Source organism: Hyperoodon ampullatus (genome assembly GCF_949752795.1).
Source record: "Hyperoodon ampullatus genome assembly, chromosome: 9".
Classification (NCBI taxonomy): Eukaryota; Metazoa; Chordata; class Mammalia; order Artiodactyla; family Ziphiidae; genus Hyperoodon; species Hyperoodon ampullatus.
The window spans coordinates 62,377,711-62,394,309 of NC_136922.1; the positions used below are offsets into that span (position 1 = coordinate 62,377,711).

A 16,599-nucleotide genomic window follows, 5' to 3' on the forward strand; every position below is an offset into this window, starting at 1 on the left:
CTCATTTCAGCTTTGCACATCTCCTCAGTAAAGCAGTAACTCTTAAACATAGAGCTCAACAACCATTTTCCCCTTTTCCTCAAGCAGAGACTCAAAGGCACTTACAGACACACTGTTTCATTACAATATGAAAATAATAAGCCTTGGGCTATTGCAAAAGGCTTTTCAAATATCAGCATCTAACTTGGAGAAAATAGAGGGAAGAAGAAACAGAGGGTGCTGATTTGTGCTATAACCTGATCTTATGTTGGGCATGCACCCAGTGGCAATATTTTAAAATTACAAGTAAGCAAGTAAAACATAAGGCTTCATATGTAAAAGTGGAAAATGGTCCAGAAGTCTTCTATTCAAAGACAAATCAATTTTTTCTTCCTAATAACCTACCAGAAAGAAATGGGTACTTAGAAGCCCTAAGGGGTTCTTCTAATAATATTCAGAAAAATATATAAAAATAAAACCCAAAGCATGAACAGAACATAGTTAACAAATAAGACTTTCTTTCAAGATGGTTACCCTCTCTTTTAAGGATGGATGCTATATAAAATGGGCAGACGTGTGTCTATAATTCATCATGTTTATATGTAAATTCTCTGGCAGATATAAATCCATCTTTGTCTTCATCTTCTTTATCAAAAATATCCTCCACCAAAACATCATGATGACTTTCATTCACCACTGCACCATGCTTTTCAAACTCCTTCTTTAAATACACTTTAACCTACAAAATAATGGGTCACATTAATAATTCTAATTCATAGGACACCCACATCGAGCCAATCAATATCACAGACTGGACGGGTAGTGCATTTAGTTATATATAACAACTACTAAACAACTACCTTATGATATATTTCAAATGATAGTAAAAGAATTATAAGGGATTTTTCCCCTTAAAAGCTGTTGCTATAGTGCTACAGTAGAGACACAAAATTTTGCTCAGAGGCAAAGATATGGCTTATATCATGGGAAAAACACACAGTGAAAGCATATTACGTGTTCTTAATCCAAGTCTAAATAAAGCCAAGCATTTGAAAGACTGCTATCTTTCAATCCACCGAATTATCCAGATCTTGTTTTCTAAGAAGGGTCAGAAGTCCAGATATTTCTCTTAAAATCAGATTAAATGATGGCCTTTTAAAATTTTAAGTAGGCGTCTGGGAATAGTACCTGCTGTGGACTGGCTGTAATCACGCCACATGACCTTCCGATCTCAGAAGTTAAAGCAAAATCCAGCCTGATGCGTATTTAAGACTAAAAGTTTCCATTTTTATACAGATATTTAAATATATAAACAAAATATTGCCCCCAATTACCTACTAGATTCACCATAATGCAATTCAACCTATATTTTCATTTTGAATCATATCCCTATTATTCCTCTGTTAGATCAGCACTTTCAAACCTTCTCTCCTCCCCCTACCACCAACATGCAAGCATATAGTGTATATTTATTTTTAAGATTAAGGGGATTTAATGCAGTTGTTAAAAAGCAGGGGGGGGGGGCTTCCCTGGTGGCGCAGTGGTTGAGAGTCCGCCTGCCGATGCAGGGGACACGGGTTCGTGCCCCGGTCTGGGAAGATCCCACATGCCGCAGAGAGGCTGGGCCCGTGAGCCATGGCCGCTGAGCCTGTGCGTCCAGAGCCTGTGCTCTGCAACGGGAGAGGCCACAACAGTGAGAGGCCCGCGTACCGCAAAAAAAAAAAAAAAAAAAAAAAAAAAAGCAGGGGGGGGCAGTAACAATGAAACTCTATGGACTAATGTAGAACATGTCTCCAGGGTATATTGTGTGAATAAAGTGAGATGTCAAACAGTATATGTATAGTATGCTACTTCTTGTGTAAGCAAGGGGGAAGTAAGAATATATATTCATGCTTGCTAGTATTTGCATAAAGAAACACTGGAAGGGTTTGTTAGAAACTAGTAAAACTGGATATGAAGGGGGAGGTCACATGGTAGAAGAGGATGTGGGTGGGAGAATGACTTCTTAATAAATCTTTTTATATTGAATTGATTTTTTCGAACCATGCGGATGTTTTTTATTCAAGATTTTTTTAATGAAAAGGAATTCAAATTTATCTTGGATAGAAAAAAGTCCATGACTGATAACACTCTGAGGTGTTATGAATTTAGTAGCTGTGGATCATGACTCTGCGGTTTATAACAACATGACTTAAGACTTAATCATTGGGACTTCCCTGGTGGCGCACTGGATAAGAATTCGCCTGCCAGTGCAGGGGACACGGGTCGATCCCCAGTCTGGGAAGTCCCACATGCTGCGGAGCAACTAAGCCCCGTACGCCACCACTACTAAGCCTGCGCTCTAGAGCTCACGAGCCACAACTACTGAAGCCCACGTGCCTAGAGTCCATGCTCCACAACGAAGCCACTGCAATGAGAAGCCCACGCACCGCAACGAAGAGTAGCCCCCCTCGCTGCAACTAGAGAAAGCCCGCGCACAGCAACAAAGACCCAACACAGCCAAAAATAAATAAATTTGTATTAAAAAAAATTTCCTAGCCATTAGAATGAAATTGGTTAAAGCATAAAAAGGGACTTGATTTCTGACCAGCCAAGCCAGAATGGAGAACACAGGTCGACAAAAAACATAGGGCTAGATATCTACCTACACTTCTTTCCCCACAGAAGCCAGACTAAGACAGGTATGTGTAGCAACGGCTGCAAACACCTAAATAAATTATAGAGAGGAGTCTTCTTCCTTTCTCCTTACTCAACACCAGGACCCTGTGCAGGCTAGGAAAGGTCTCCTACTGTGGAAAATCCAGACTGGGGTCTCCTAACCTGAGCAAAACTGAGCATGTGATCGGCTTGCTGATGCTAACTGCTAGAAAATCACTATGCAACTCATTTAACAGCCAGTCTAAAGTTTTAAACAGAAACTGTCCATGTGAGATATTTTGCAGGACATCTACGTTTCTTATATCGTAGCTCCAAAACGGGAATTGTCTTGGCAAAACAGATCTTCAAAAACTCAGGGCGAGAGCAAGATACACTGAACCCTAAGCATTAAGGAGAAAAAAGCAAAAGAATGAAAAGTCTCAATATATTTCTTTCCAAAACAATGATTTCCCATTTTAAAAAGTCAATTTTCAAAGCATCAGTGTTTAAGAAAACTTATAAATAACATTTTACACAAAAATAAATTTTATTTTAAAATATATTTCTTAAAAAGTGAGCTAAAAGAAAGGAAGGGAGGGAGGGAGGGAGGAAGGAAGGGAGAAAAAAAGGAAGAGGGGGAGAGAGAGAAAGGAAGAAAGAAAGAGGAAAGATCACCTCATCTTTAGAGAGTTTCCAGTCATCATTAAGATCCATTTCTTGGAATGATTCATGGGATCTTGGTCCATTTCGAATCTCTAGGAGATCGATGTTGAATATCAGTGTACTCTCTGGGGGAATTTTACCTGACATGAAGAGGGAGAGGGGTTAATTTTATTAAATAGATCCCAAAGTTTTGATGATAGAAGACTTGTGGTTCTGAACAAAATACTGTTTTAATTGAATTAAATAAAGAGCCTTTCTAAGATTGTCCCATATATAGAAATTACTTATAGTTTATTCAAACAAAATAAATAAGGAACAATCCAAACTATTAGATCAAAAACAATGTGTTTTTGGCTTTGCAATTAAAAATTGTTTTGCACACACACACAGATATGCCTCATGGTCTGAGTATTAAATTTCAAATATAATTAAGAGGTTACATATTATATGTCAAGAATGACTTCATGGGCTTTAGATAATTAAGAGTTAATTATAGTACAAATGATTTACTAACTTTTGGGTCAAAAAGTCCTGGCCTAGAAATACATATAGTACTGCCATTTCCACCACTGGGAGGCAGTATATAACTGAATGAGCTCTGGTTTCACACTGGGATTGAGGCTCACATCTGCCCCTCTTTAAGCCTCAGTTTTCTCATCTGGAAGCAAATTTAACACATGTTGATGAAGTTCCATGGGAGGGGAGACATTAAAGCAAATTTCTGAGAAGGGAGATAAAAATCTTTTAAAGTGAAAAGAGCTTTGTTAAAGCCCCAGGGCCTTTAAAAAAAACCAAACCCAAACCAAAACAAACAAAAAACTTCTGGGAAACATGGACAATTTTTTTTCAACGTGTTTCTTTATAACTATATTTAACATACAGGTCCGGGTAAACATTACAAATATTTCTCAGTGCCCCACCCCCTCATCCCATTAAAGAGCATCTGTAAGCACCAAAAGAACAAAACTTACACTGTGTGCCGAAGCTTACCATTCCAGATCTAGACAGAGAAGGGCATGCACTAGAGGTCATCGATAAAACTGGTATCTTTCCAAAAGGAGGCATGCAAACATGGTACTAAAAAACTACAAAATTAGTGTTTAAATACGTATTAGCAGAATTAGTTTCATGTTATTCTGTTTGAAGGAAATTACTCAGATTCAGATCTCTACTCGTTATAAAATAAAATCAAGTCAAATAGAGTATGGAGAAAGAGAAATGGACTAATACTATATACATAAATATTAAAGGTGAGACAAAGATACAGGAAAGTGAAAGAAATGTTTAAACATCAGAGAAACATTTTCTAGATACTTCTCTAAAAGGATCATTATTAAAATAAGAATTGAATTTTGTTAGTAAATCCTATTCTATGCATAAGATTTACATAGCAAGATCCATTTAGAATATGTAATACTTCACATATGACACCTATTTTCTTCTCAGTACACTGGGGCTAGGAAATCATAATCCCCACCTTGTAAATGGTTAAGCTTGGACTTCAGGATGCTGTGAAGTCTGTATTTCTACTACGTCAGAGTAGTTTTCTGTCTAGTTCTGATGACTTCTTAAAATTTTTTTTCTTTCTCATTATATAATGTGTGCCCATTGTAGAGAATGTGGAAGAGACAGAACCAGAAATAAAAATAACTCCCAGAACCACTGTCCATTATTAACATTATTTATTTCCTTGTGATTCACTTTGTATGTGTATATATTTTTTCCTAATACTTACTATCATAATATATATATCTTCATTTTCTACCTTTATAAATATAACATTATATCATACATATTTTAGATGTAATTTTTAAAATCTTTAAAATGCCATTTAGAAATAACTGGGCTGGGCTTCCCTGGTGGCACAGTGGTTGAGAGTCAGCCTGCTGATTCAGGGGACACGGGTTCATGCCCCGGTCCGGGAAGATCCCACATGCCGCGGAGCAGCTAGGCCCGTGAGCCATGGCTGCTGAGCCTGCGTGTCCGGAGCCTGTGCTCTGCAACGGGAGAGGCCACAACAGTGAGAGGCCCGCGTACCTCAAAAAAATAAATAAATAAAAAGAAATAACTGGGCCATATTTTATTTAGATACACCCTTTTCATTATACACTTAAGTTGGTTCCAGTCTTTTTGCTATTAGAAATAACAAGTGATGGACATCCCTGTTTATGAACCTTTCTCCCAATACCAGACTATTCCCTTAGGTAAGATTCTAATAAAGGAATTACAGGATACATGCATGTAAACATCTTCAGGCTTCTTGTAAATAGCCCTTTGGAAAACTGCATGGGTTCCCACCTAAACAACAGGTGTTATTGGCTGCCCTAGAACAACTAGCACAAAGGCTCCCTGGACCAACTAGCCCACTTGCTTCTGCTTTATTAAACTCATATCACATCACTCCATTATTCATTTAAATAAATTATCAAAAACTTTATAAAACAACTTTAAAACAAAGATGAGGGCTTCCCTGGTAGCGCAGTGGTTGAGAGTCCGCCTGCTGATGCAGGGGACACAGGTTCGTGCCCCGGTCCGGGAGGATCCCACATGCCGCGGAGCAGCTGGGCCCGTGAGCCATGGCTGCTGAGCCTGCGCGTCCAGAGCCTGTGCTCCGCAACGGGAGAGGCCACAACAGTGAGAGGCCCACATACCGCAAAAACAAACAAACAAACAAAAAGATGAAAATTAACTCCCATAAGACCTCTGTCGTGGGAGACTTCATTTGTGAGTCACACACAGCCCACATCTAAAACTGCATTTAATGCCTAAATAATCTATATTTCAAATGTTTGACTCATCAAAACAATTATGTTGAGTAGTCTTTGCATTGTGAAAACAAATTGGTAAGTTTCAACTGGGGAGGATAAAAAAGTTTTAGAGATGGATAGTGGTGACGCTGGCACAACAATGTGAATGTACTTAATGCCACTGAACTGTACACTTAAAAATGGTTAAAATGGTAAACATCATGTTATGGAAATAATACCACCATTAAAAAAAACCCACCAGGGGCTTCCCTGGCGGTCTAGTGGTTAAGACTCTGTGCTTCCACTGCAGAGGGCATGGGTTCAATCCCTGGTTGGGGAACTAAGATCCCACATGTCAGGTGGTGCGGCCAAAAACAAACAAACAAAACCCGCCATATTGGTGAGCAATATTAATAATAGAGTTGAGATTACAGAACGTTTTTCCTTATTAGCTCAGTTGACCATTTACATATTATGGCCTTAATTGGCCATTTCAAAGGCTAATCAAGGCAATTATATTTTCCTAAGATATACAAGTCCTCTATTTACTTCTAGAAAAAAATACATAGTAGTTAGTAACTTCTATCCCTAATCCAGAGAAGAATTCTAATTCTGTAGTAAAACTGTAGAATTGTTATTACCTTTTCCTTCTTTTCCATAGCCCAAGGCAGGAGGAATGATGAGCTTTCTCTTCTCTCCTACACACATTCCCTGCAAGCCCTGGTCCCAACCTTTGAGAGCCTCCAGGATGCCCAGGGTAAACCAAATAGGCTGACCATTGTTATGTTTGTGACTACAATAGAAAGAAAACACATTAGAACTCCTTAGTAACTTTATCATTATTTTTTTATTGCTGTGGTGTAACATTTCCACCCATGACTGATTAATTTTATTAGTTTGGAAATTAATGAAAATAGCACACATGCACATGTCAAACTCTATAGTAATTCATTTCACTTCCCACCTTTTTTTTTTTTTTTTTTTTTTTTTTTTTTTTTTTTTTGTGGTATGTGGGCCTCTCACTGTTGTGGCCTTTCCCGTTGCGGAGCACAGGCTCCGGACGCGCAGGCTCAGCGGCCATAGCTCACGGGCCCAGCCGCTCCGCGGCACGCGGGATCCTCCCAGACCGGGGCACGAACCCGCGTCCCCTGCATCGGCAGGCGGACTCTCAACCTCTGCGCCACCAGGGAAGCCCCCATCTTTCTTGATGCAAATTTCACATAGCTGAATTTGCTAGAGCTGGCAGAGGGAATAATAATAAAAACAACTCAGCATTTACTGTATACAGGTATTATCCTAAATGCTTTGCTTCTTTTAAGTCTAACAATGATAATATGAGATAAGTACCATTATTACCCCATTGTACAGAGGAGTGTGCCAGTATCTGACCCAACTCCAAAGTTCAAAGTCTTAATCACAAAATGATGCTGTCCCAGGAAGACCACTAGAATGCAGAAAAGGGATAAAATAATGGAAAATGGATGAGTTTGGGAAGGAGAATGAGAAGCTAAGAACTTACTGCCAATGCTCACGGGTCCATGCCCACATGCACAGTGGAGTCAGGAGTGCAGTGTCTTATATCCTGCCTACAACCTTTCCTGATGTATAGCCTGCTGATGGCTCTGATAGGTGCAAGAGGCTGCTCTTCAACCCTGAATCCCCACTCAGACCCTGGCCTAGTTCTCTCCCCAGGCATTTACTGTGGGGCGATGCAAAGAAGTCTGGAGGAGTGGCCCCTCAAGGACTGGGGAAGAAGGAAATGGTCAAGATATCCTGGCTTATGAGTTGGAGAGAGGCCAGCCTAAGAAAACCAACCTGCTGAGCTACTGGAGGGGCTTGTGGGCTGAGTAGTATCTGAGCCCCAGTTAGTTCCCTCTTAGTGCAATAAGGAAAGTGTTCTATTCAAGGATATCTTGTAGTTGAGAAACGGAAGTCACTCTTCTAGGCTTCACAGGTACCATGGCTACTAAATCTAGGTAAAGGCCATCACTTCTTTTCCTTAATTTCCCCCATGATCAAAGTAGCAAAATGGGAACCATAGAAAATAGGGGAAGGCTAGAAAAGAATAAAGAAAGAAGAAATAATCTACCACCCAGCACTGCCAACAGTTTTGGCACGTTTCTTGTCATGGTAAAGGACTTAGGCTATTTACCACATAGGCTACGGGTCTCGAAATAATGAACATGCTTTATAAACTGATCATTTGATGGTACTTCTTTATAATACTGAGAGTTAGCAGGTTTTGGCCATTTACATGGAGGCTGCATGACAATATTCCCCTCTTCAGGTACTAAAACTTTAGTAGCAAAGTGCTAAATAATGTCAAGCGGTTACCACCAGGGTCCACACAGGCTTTTGGTTCTGAGACCTGAAAGAAAGCAGGCTGGGTCTAAAACAGATCAGACTAAAAATAAAAAATGTAATTGGAAGTTTCAAATGCAAATCATAATATTGTTTAATGTCCACTGTGGCACCAGCCTTGTTGATAAAAAAGATAGGGCTGTTGAGAATTCTATGGCATGCCCTCATCTTGGAACTTTTTGCAAAGGCTAACGGAGTTCAGAGAAGAGTGCCACTGACTTCAAAACCTCATGACACACCAGATCGGAATGCCCAGTAAAGGCAGTTTATCAGAAAACGAGGTCAGGAAGGGCCACGAGGCTTCACTGCTTTAGTTCACGCCATTCCCCCTACCTGGGATGTCCTCCCGTCCTCATTCTCCACCAAGAAACCTCCACCCATCTTTCAAGGCCCATCTCAATTATGATCCCTGGGAAGTCATTCTCTTTCCCCATCTCTCAGAGCATGATTATGTCCAGAGTCCGTTATGCTTTGTGAGCACTTTGAACATTCTGTACTTTACATCATGAGTTGTCTTCCTCCCCTCTGTAGACCGTGTTTTTCTAGAGGAGAAGAACCCACTCGTAGTCATCTTTGCATCCCCAGGGCCTGACTCATTAAGGATTTGATTGATGAATAGATGAATGAATGGATGAGGATGGAGAGAAGCCAGATTTTAAAAATCTCCCTAGTGTCAAACAAAGGGCCTAACATAAAGAAATGTCCATTAAATACTTTGGAATGGAATTGGAGAATCAATGCCTAATTGGAAATCATTACACTTGTAAAAGTTTTCCATGTTGCAATTTCTTTCTTTATAAAACAGAAATAGTGATAGTGTAACCACCTGAAAATCCTTCACTGTAGGTATTGAATTAATCTTCCGTAACCACACCCACACCCATCAATGAAGTCTTTGAATTTCTAGAAAGAAACAAATAATGAAACAAATCGTGGTCCTGTGCCTTGACCGAAGTGGCATCTATCAGAAAGTTAGGTCAATGGACTAGCATTAACATAACCTACAAAAAGCAAATAAATGATTGTATATTCTGCTCATGAAGTTGCTATGAAAAGTTTAAGTAAATTTCACCTACACCAAAATAAAAATGGAATTGAGCTAGTTTCCCTCAGGAACAAAGTTTGAGAAATGAGAATTCCTTTAAGGCTTTTCTACTTATTGCCTAATTATACACCTAGATATTTCTACAGCATTTCAGAAATTCTAGTTCTAATTTTTATAATTAAAAAAATTACTGCTTTATCCTGACCACATGTTTCCAATAAGACCTTCAAAGGCCTTGTTATATACGATTGGCTTTAAACAATTTCCTTTCCCCAAACTAAGAAATTAGATATTTCAGTTTTTTTCAAGAGGGATAAAGCTGGTACACGCCACTATTCCTGCCCAAGAGCTGGCATATGTGGGTGGGTTCTTTACTATTTTACCTGCAGGGTATAATTACTCACGTGGAGTGAAATAAGGAGCCGTCCTTTTCTAAGTAGCCTTCATAGTGGACCAACATCAAATCCCCTCCTTTGGTCTTGCGATGGCAGATAAACGGCTTCTGGAGCACTTCAATCTTCACTTCTGGTTCAGGGATCAGAGCCCCACTCAAAGAAGTGACTAAAAGCGTCAGGACCGCGTTCCACAAGAAAAGCCTCATGTTACCAGGGCGGGAAACAAGTTGCTACAAAAACACAAAAAGGGCCCCCCGACCTCATAGAGTTAAGGATGTAGTTGAAGACTTAAAGACAACAGCCTCTGGCAAGTTCATGACTCCCCCTTCCTAGCAGACGTGGCACATTCACCACCGACAACTTTCCCACGCACTAAGAACTCACCTCTAAAGAGTTAAACCCAAACCCGGACCTTGACTGGCTCTTACAACACTGCCCCCTGGAAAGCGTGAGCTCCCGTTGGCTTGCGGTGCTGTCCCTCAGGAGCCTCTCAAGCCAATGACTCTACAACAATGTAATTTACCACCCGGCCGAGCAGGGCGGTAGCCCAGAGGCGAACCACCCGGTGAGGTCCTGGAGCCCGGAGGATTACAGAATTCCACAACCTCGGACTTTGAGAGAGGGGTGGAACGCGGAGCTAACCGGAAACTTCGACAGATTCACAGCGGTAAAGAACCCGGCCAGGGTGTGAAGTCCAGGTCTCAGGAAAGACTCGTTTACCCTCACCGTTGGTGAGAGGCCCCCCAATAGTAATTGCTTATTATTTAAGTTAGGATATGAACGATAAAGACTTTAACAGTGGTTTAGGTTTCACAAAGTGCTTTCCCGTTCTTCGTGAGCCTCTCTACACTGCCGGTAAGGCAGATTCTTTTATTCCATTAAAAGATAAGTATATTTTGGCTAGGAGAGGTTAAGTGTCCTGCTTAAGGTTGTTCAGCCCCAAAAGGAATTGAGCTCCGCCATCAAACCATCTTCTGATTCATTCTACAACGCTGCACAACATTATGGCTGCTAATAATTTTAGAGGACCTTAGTGTAGAGGGTCAATAATAGCCTCTATGAAGGATAAGGACGTGCAGACCTCCGCTTTCAAGTAGTAATCACAGTTACGAGTTACACAGGCTCATCTTTCTTTAAAATTTTTAATTTTACATTTTTCGCATAATTTCAAAAGCAATACGTGTTCATTGTAGTCGATTTGGAAGAAACTGGAAAGCACTAGAGTTTCCAGTTAAAATAAAGGAGCCTAATTAAATTTGAATTTCAGATAAACAACGAATTAATTGTTCTGTGTTTTTATTTGCTAAATCTGGTAACCTTACACTAAAGAAAAAGAGAGAAAGAAAAAAGATCTCCTGTAACGCCACCATCCAGAAATAATCATCTTAACATTTTGGTGCATGGTTTTGTGACAAATGCCTAAAACAATTAGGATCCTATTGTATACTGTGTTTCCTAACCTGCTTTTACCACTGAATCTATAGTTAACATTTTCCCTAGTCAAATATCGTTAGCACAGTCCTTTCTCACACTTTCATATGCATAGGAATCCCCCGAGAGATCTTGTTAAAATGCAAAGTTCGATTCCGGAGTTCCTGAGCTTGTGGCGAGATCCTACAATTCCGAGAAGCTCCTAGGTAATGTCAGTGCTGCCGTCCGCGGACCACACTTCCTGTTGCGAGGTTTTACAGTTTAGACAACATCTGTTTACGCTCGCTGGCCACACACAGTATTCTATCGTGAAATTCCCATATCTCCGTACGCCTTATTGTTGGGTACCTCAATAGTCTTTAAGTGCGTAGGATCAATTAGCCTTGAAATAAGAATTGAATCCTGAAGACTAGAATCCAGGGGGCACCCTAAGGGGCCACGGTGGCTCCCAAACATCTGGAGATGGAACCCATCCACGGCACCATTGAGTCAGGACTGTGTTCCACCTTCGTCCCAGAGGCCTCCCTCCTCCCTCCTCACCCTCCCTTTAGTCCGAAGCCTGCCTCCCAGGACTCATTTTCCCCGTGGGCCTCTCTCACTACATCAGCCATGGCGCCGGCGCCTCTAAACCCCGGGGTGGATTTTGGGAACAGGCGCGCAAGCGGTGCACTGGGCATGCGCGAGCGGGCCCCGAGCTCCGTGGGTCGAAGACTCAGGTAGCGCGCCGTGGCGCCGCCAGCAACCAGCTCCTTCAGTCGGGACACTTGGGTGGCTTCAGCCGCCCCTCAGACCAACCCAGTGCCTTGACCTCCTTGAGGACAGCGCGCCGGGCCCGCCGCGCCGGGCCACCGGACGGCGGCGTCCTCACGTGCGGAGGCCGCCACAGTGACCCCGCCCCCGGGCCCGGGATGTGAGGCCCGCGGGGTTTCCCCGCACCGGGCCTAGGCGCCGGGAGTGGCCGGCTCGGCAGCGCCGGGCGATGGCCCTGCTGCCGGTGCTCCTCGCCTCCTGGGGCCTGGGGCAGTGAGGGGGCCGGCGGGCGAGGGCAAGGTGGCCGCGGGCGCCATGGAGGGGGTGCTGTACAAGTGGACCAACTATCTGAGCGGTGAGTGGGAGGCGTGCCAGGGTTCTGGTCCTTTGTCTGAGCCGCGGGAGGGTGGCGTCGGGACGCGCCTTCTGGGGGTCGGGGTCACGGTCCCTCCTGAGACCAGAGAGGCCTGCGCGGACCGGGAATGTTTCCCCACAGCAGTTCTATGTCTCCCGTGCTATACAGACCCAGCCCCCTGTAGGGGCTGGGTGAGGGCCGTAGCTTTCCTCACTTCGAGGAAAGCTAAGAAATCCTGAGATGTGGGGTGACTTGAAAGGCACGATGCCCTCGGTGGCAGAGGGAGGGAGGCGCTGATTCCCGCAGTGGGGTCCTCTGGGAGTCTCGAATTCTGGCGAAGGAGCTGGTCTCAGAAGGTTTCAAATAAATGCCAGCAGTAACCTGGAATCCCAGAGGTGAAAGGTCCTTTTTCAAACAAAGTCCCCAGAGCAAGCACTTTCCCTTTGTCACCTGCAGAGTCATCCGAGTGCAGACCAAGGTATCAGAGTTACGTCTCAGTTCCAAAGTATGCACAAGGTTTTTGGTTTTCTCACTGAGCATTTCTTTTTGTTTTACAGACTCAGAAATTACCGTAAAATAAAATGCAAGCATTAGCAACTCTTTTTTTGCTCCGCTGAGCAGAATGGCTTAAAAATAGTACCCCACCCCCTTTGCAATTTGTGGAAGTACTTCATATTTTGAGAAGGTCGTAACTATTTTTCAGCTGCGAATATGATTCAGGCCGAGCATTTTCATAAATGAGTATATAAATAAAAGCCTTCTGTGTTCTGAAAACTGTGCTAGGCACTTTTTTGAAATTAAACTTTTTATTATGGAAAATGAGGTGGGCACTTAAAATTTTAATAGCAATGTATTTGAAATGAGAAATATTCCCAGTATCTCTTAGAGTGGCAGAGATGTATTTTCCCATCCTAGGGGACCATAGGACAGTTTTTTTTAAGGTTGTAGTGTGATTATCTGGGGGTGTTTTAAGGACATTTGTGTCTGGGAGGAGCAGTTGGCATAGTGACTGATGAGGTTCTAGAGCACAGCTAAAGGTGCACCTGTTGGGTATACCCAGAATCTCTTCCCTGTGCATAGTGTGGTTACAAATGAGTTCTGTTTATTTTTCTTGTGATCATTAGTAGAAACTGAGTGAGGAGGGGTGTTTTAGAAGACTTGCCCTTTGCTTCAAGGACCTTCATTTGATGTCAAGAGATTGTATTAGATGTGGATACCTCATGGCTGGGCTCCGGTGAATGTCAGAGGCTAACGTTCTCCTAACCTAAAGGGAGGGTGCTTAATCAAGTAATTTGCTTTTGAGGTATCTCTAAACTCTAAGATGTATAATCTTATGCCCTTGAATGAAATTTAGTCGCTGGTCTTGGTCTTTCCCCCCTTTCCATCACACACACCTTTTAACTTGTTTTCTTTCATCCTCAACACTCTTCCTTCTTTTGTTCCATCTCCCCCCCTCCCTTTTTTTTTTTTTTTTTTGCCTCTTCTTTCTTCTTCTTCTCCCCCTCCTTTATATAGAAGGTTTAGTCTCTTGGTACTGTACCTACTTCCTGGTCATGAAATATCTTTTTTCCCCCTGACTGTTTTTATGTATCCTTCAATAAAGCAAAATTTCTCTAGAAGGATCTTTTGGAATCTTTATCATGTGGTGCCATCTGTTCTGTTGGAAAAGAGTCTACTTTTTTCTGCCCCAAGTAAGAGAAGTTAATTTTGTGAGTGATGCCATAGTGGAAGCCCTAAAGAAAAGGGGCGCTGGAGCCATTGCCAGAGATGACTGTCCTTACATCATGCTGCTTGTTCCCATGGCCCACAAGCCACCTCACTGTGGACAAACTGTTCATAGAAGCCCATCACACTGGGTGTATTTAGACTTACGGTTCAGCACATTCTCTTTCCTTAGGACATACATTTACTTTGGAAAAGAATGGTAATAACCTAGGAGGAGCAAATGCATTTTTGTTTCTTCCACCCTTCTATGCAAGTTAGTCTCTCCCAAAAGAGCGTACTGTGAGTGTTAATGACAAGCTTTGACGAAGACATCACTAATTTTCTTCTCCTGAAACTTGTTTTTAAAGGTAACATTTTTTTTTCTTATGGTTTTGCACATAGTAATTTAAAAATACATGTAATATCAGTCTAAGTTTTTGTTCATTTTGAACTTTTCTCTGAAGGGAGTACATAACCCGTTTGTGTAGTTTATTTCCGTCATGTCCACAGCTTGATATGGGATGCCTTATGTCCAAATTTGAGTGGAGTGGTTAGGGAAACAGTTTATCAGCTGATCCTTTGAATCATTTGTGGATGTTGTTAATTTCATTCACCAGCTACTGGTGTGCTGGGCTCTGTGCTAGGCACAGGGCGAGCAGTGTTAAACAAGACAAACACTGCTCCTGCCTTTCTTGAGCTTACAGTCTGGTGGGGGAGACAGACATTCATTGGATACATGGTTGGAAGCAAGTTCCAAGTGTGTGTGAGTTGAGGGGAGAGGATGGGAGAGGCTAGTCGGGGTCGCTGGGGAAGGCTTCACTGAGGAAAAGATTTAAGCAGAGCCTGAAGGATAAACAGAAGCTGGGTAGGTGGTGAGGCCATAGCAGAGGTGCAGTTGGAGGCTGTAAGGAAAAACTTTTTAGGCTCAGGGAATGTCAGTGTGAAGGCCCTAAAGCAGGAAAAAAACTGGTAAGTATAAGGAAAGTAAAGAAGACCCACATGGCTGGAGAGCTGAGAAGAGGCTCCAACAAGACTGCAAGGATGGAGGGCAGGCCTGAAATTGCGGGACCCCATAGGCTGGTTTAAACACTGCGGAGTGATTGTGCATGCACGTGCATGTGTTTGTGTGTGTGTAAGAGAGAAATGGTGAGATTGTTTAAAAGCTCATTTTGGCTACATTTATTGTATTTTGCCAAATACTGTAGTTATTTTGTGAGCTTCTCTTGCCTCTTGAGTTAAACTGTTAGGTATCAATTACTGAAAGTTGGAAACATCCATCAAGCCCTGAGAATAGCAGTATCTAAATTGCTTGCATGAGTGTACTGATAAAATACAGAAAGAGAAAGGAAGAAAAATCTCTTTTCCCTAATATATTAGGCAAACTCAGGTACCCTGTGCTCCATCAGAGGAAAAGGAAAAAAGAAAAAGAAAAAAGAGCTTCTGTGGATTTTCTTCAACATTCTGAGCCATCCTGCCTTTTATGCAGTAGAACATTGGATATTCTGGGATTTAGTGTCCAGCCCTCTCTTCACATATTAGAAGATTAAGCCTGGAATGGAAAGGGGATGGATTAAACATTTCACAAACACCTACGTTGTATGAGACGTAACAGTAGGCACCGTAAGTTTGTTATTTGTATCTTTCAAGCCCTAAAAGTCAGTCAAGGGATATTATACCTGCTTGATTATACGTTAATGCTCTATAGTAGAACACTAGTAGAGTCAAAGAGTCCTAAAGTCTAGTGCCGGCTCTGTCACTGCCAGCTGCAGAGTCACTTTATCATTCTGAGCTTTAGTATCTTCCTCCATAAAAGTGATGAGATTTACCCATTAATAATTGTAAGAATAGTAAAAAAAAAAAAACCAAAAAACTTAACACTTCTAATGTTCCAGGCACTATTCTAAATATTTTACATGGATTAACTCATTTAATCTTTGCAGCAATTTTAGGAAACAGTTGCCTTTATTATTCCCATTTTCCAGATGAAGACATTGAGGCACAGAAAGGTGGAGGAAGGAACTAGCCCAAGGTTACACAGTTAGTAAGTGGCTCCAGTGTCTGTGTTCCATTCATTACATAATACTTGTAAAGGTCCTTCTTGCTTGATCGTTATATAATTCTAGCTGATTCATAATGTGCCTATATTTAAAGTATGTCGACCTAGAATAGCAGACTTTATTTGGGGGTGGGAGGTGGGGAGGAATTCAGGAGTATGGAGGACTTTGCCTGGTGTTGTGCATATGTTTTGTCACAAGGAAATTTTCTGAGCTGTGCTCTGAGCTTTCTACTTTCAGTTTTAGGTCCCATTCCTGCCCACTCAGCACACAGAAGGGCTTCTGCCATGAGCGCTAGCCAGTTGCAGGCTTCTTGGGCCCTTCCAGTGCATTAAAACACAAGCACATTGCAGCACTGCATTCCAAAAATAACAAAAGCTTGCATCATGCTCACCAGATGGTTGTCTGAGGAGGTGCTGTAATTTTGCTTACCACACCCCAGGTGGAAGAAGGTGATGCTTGTCCATATATGTTTGTA

General features: G+C 42.0%; 2 protein-coding genes across 4 annotated transcripts in view; one reads left to right on the forward strand and one right to left on the reverse strand.

Moving 5' to 3' along the window:
- Window positions 1-559: 559 nt before the first annotated feature.
- On the reverse strand, window positions 560-10,056 carry FKBP14 (FKBP prolyl isomerase 14; the record flags this gene model as incomplete). Of its 2 annotated transcripts, none has more annotated exons than XM_079711674.1 (4): window positions 9,837-10,056; window positions 6,668-6,819; window positions 3,292-3,419; window positions 560-718 (listed from the first exon to the last, which is right to left on the reverse strand). In XM_079711674.1, the coding sequence occupies exons 1-4, from the start codon at window positions 10,031-10,033 to the stop codon at window positions 560-562; spliced, it is 636 nt and encodes a 211-aa protein (XP_079567800.1). In that variant the 5' UTR covers window positions 10,034-10,056. The 2 variants fall into 2 exon arrangements, with proteins under 2 accessions (XP_079567800.1, XP_079567801.1); XM_079711675.1 differs by having other exon boundaries at window positions 6,668-7,265; window positions 9,837-9,857.
- Window positions 10,057-12,323: 2,267 nt separating this feature from the next.
- Window positions 12,324-16,599, forward strand: part of PLEKHA8 (pleckstrin homology domain containing A8) — a gene marked incomplete at both ends in the record, with an annotated part of 57,550 nt that continues 53,274 nt past the window's right edge. For both annotated transcript variants that reach the window (XM_079711423.1, XM_079711424.1), the window contains one exon: window positions 12,324-12,363. In XM_079711423.1, the coding sequence (XP_079567549.1) occupies window positions 12,324-12,363 (40 nt within the window). The remainder of the gene's footprint in view (window positions 12,364-16,599) is intronic.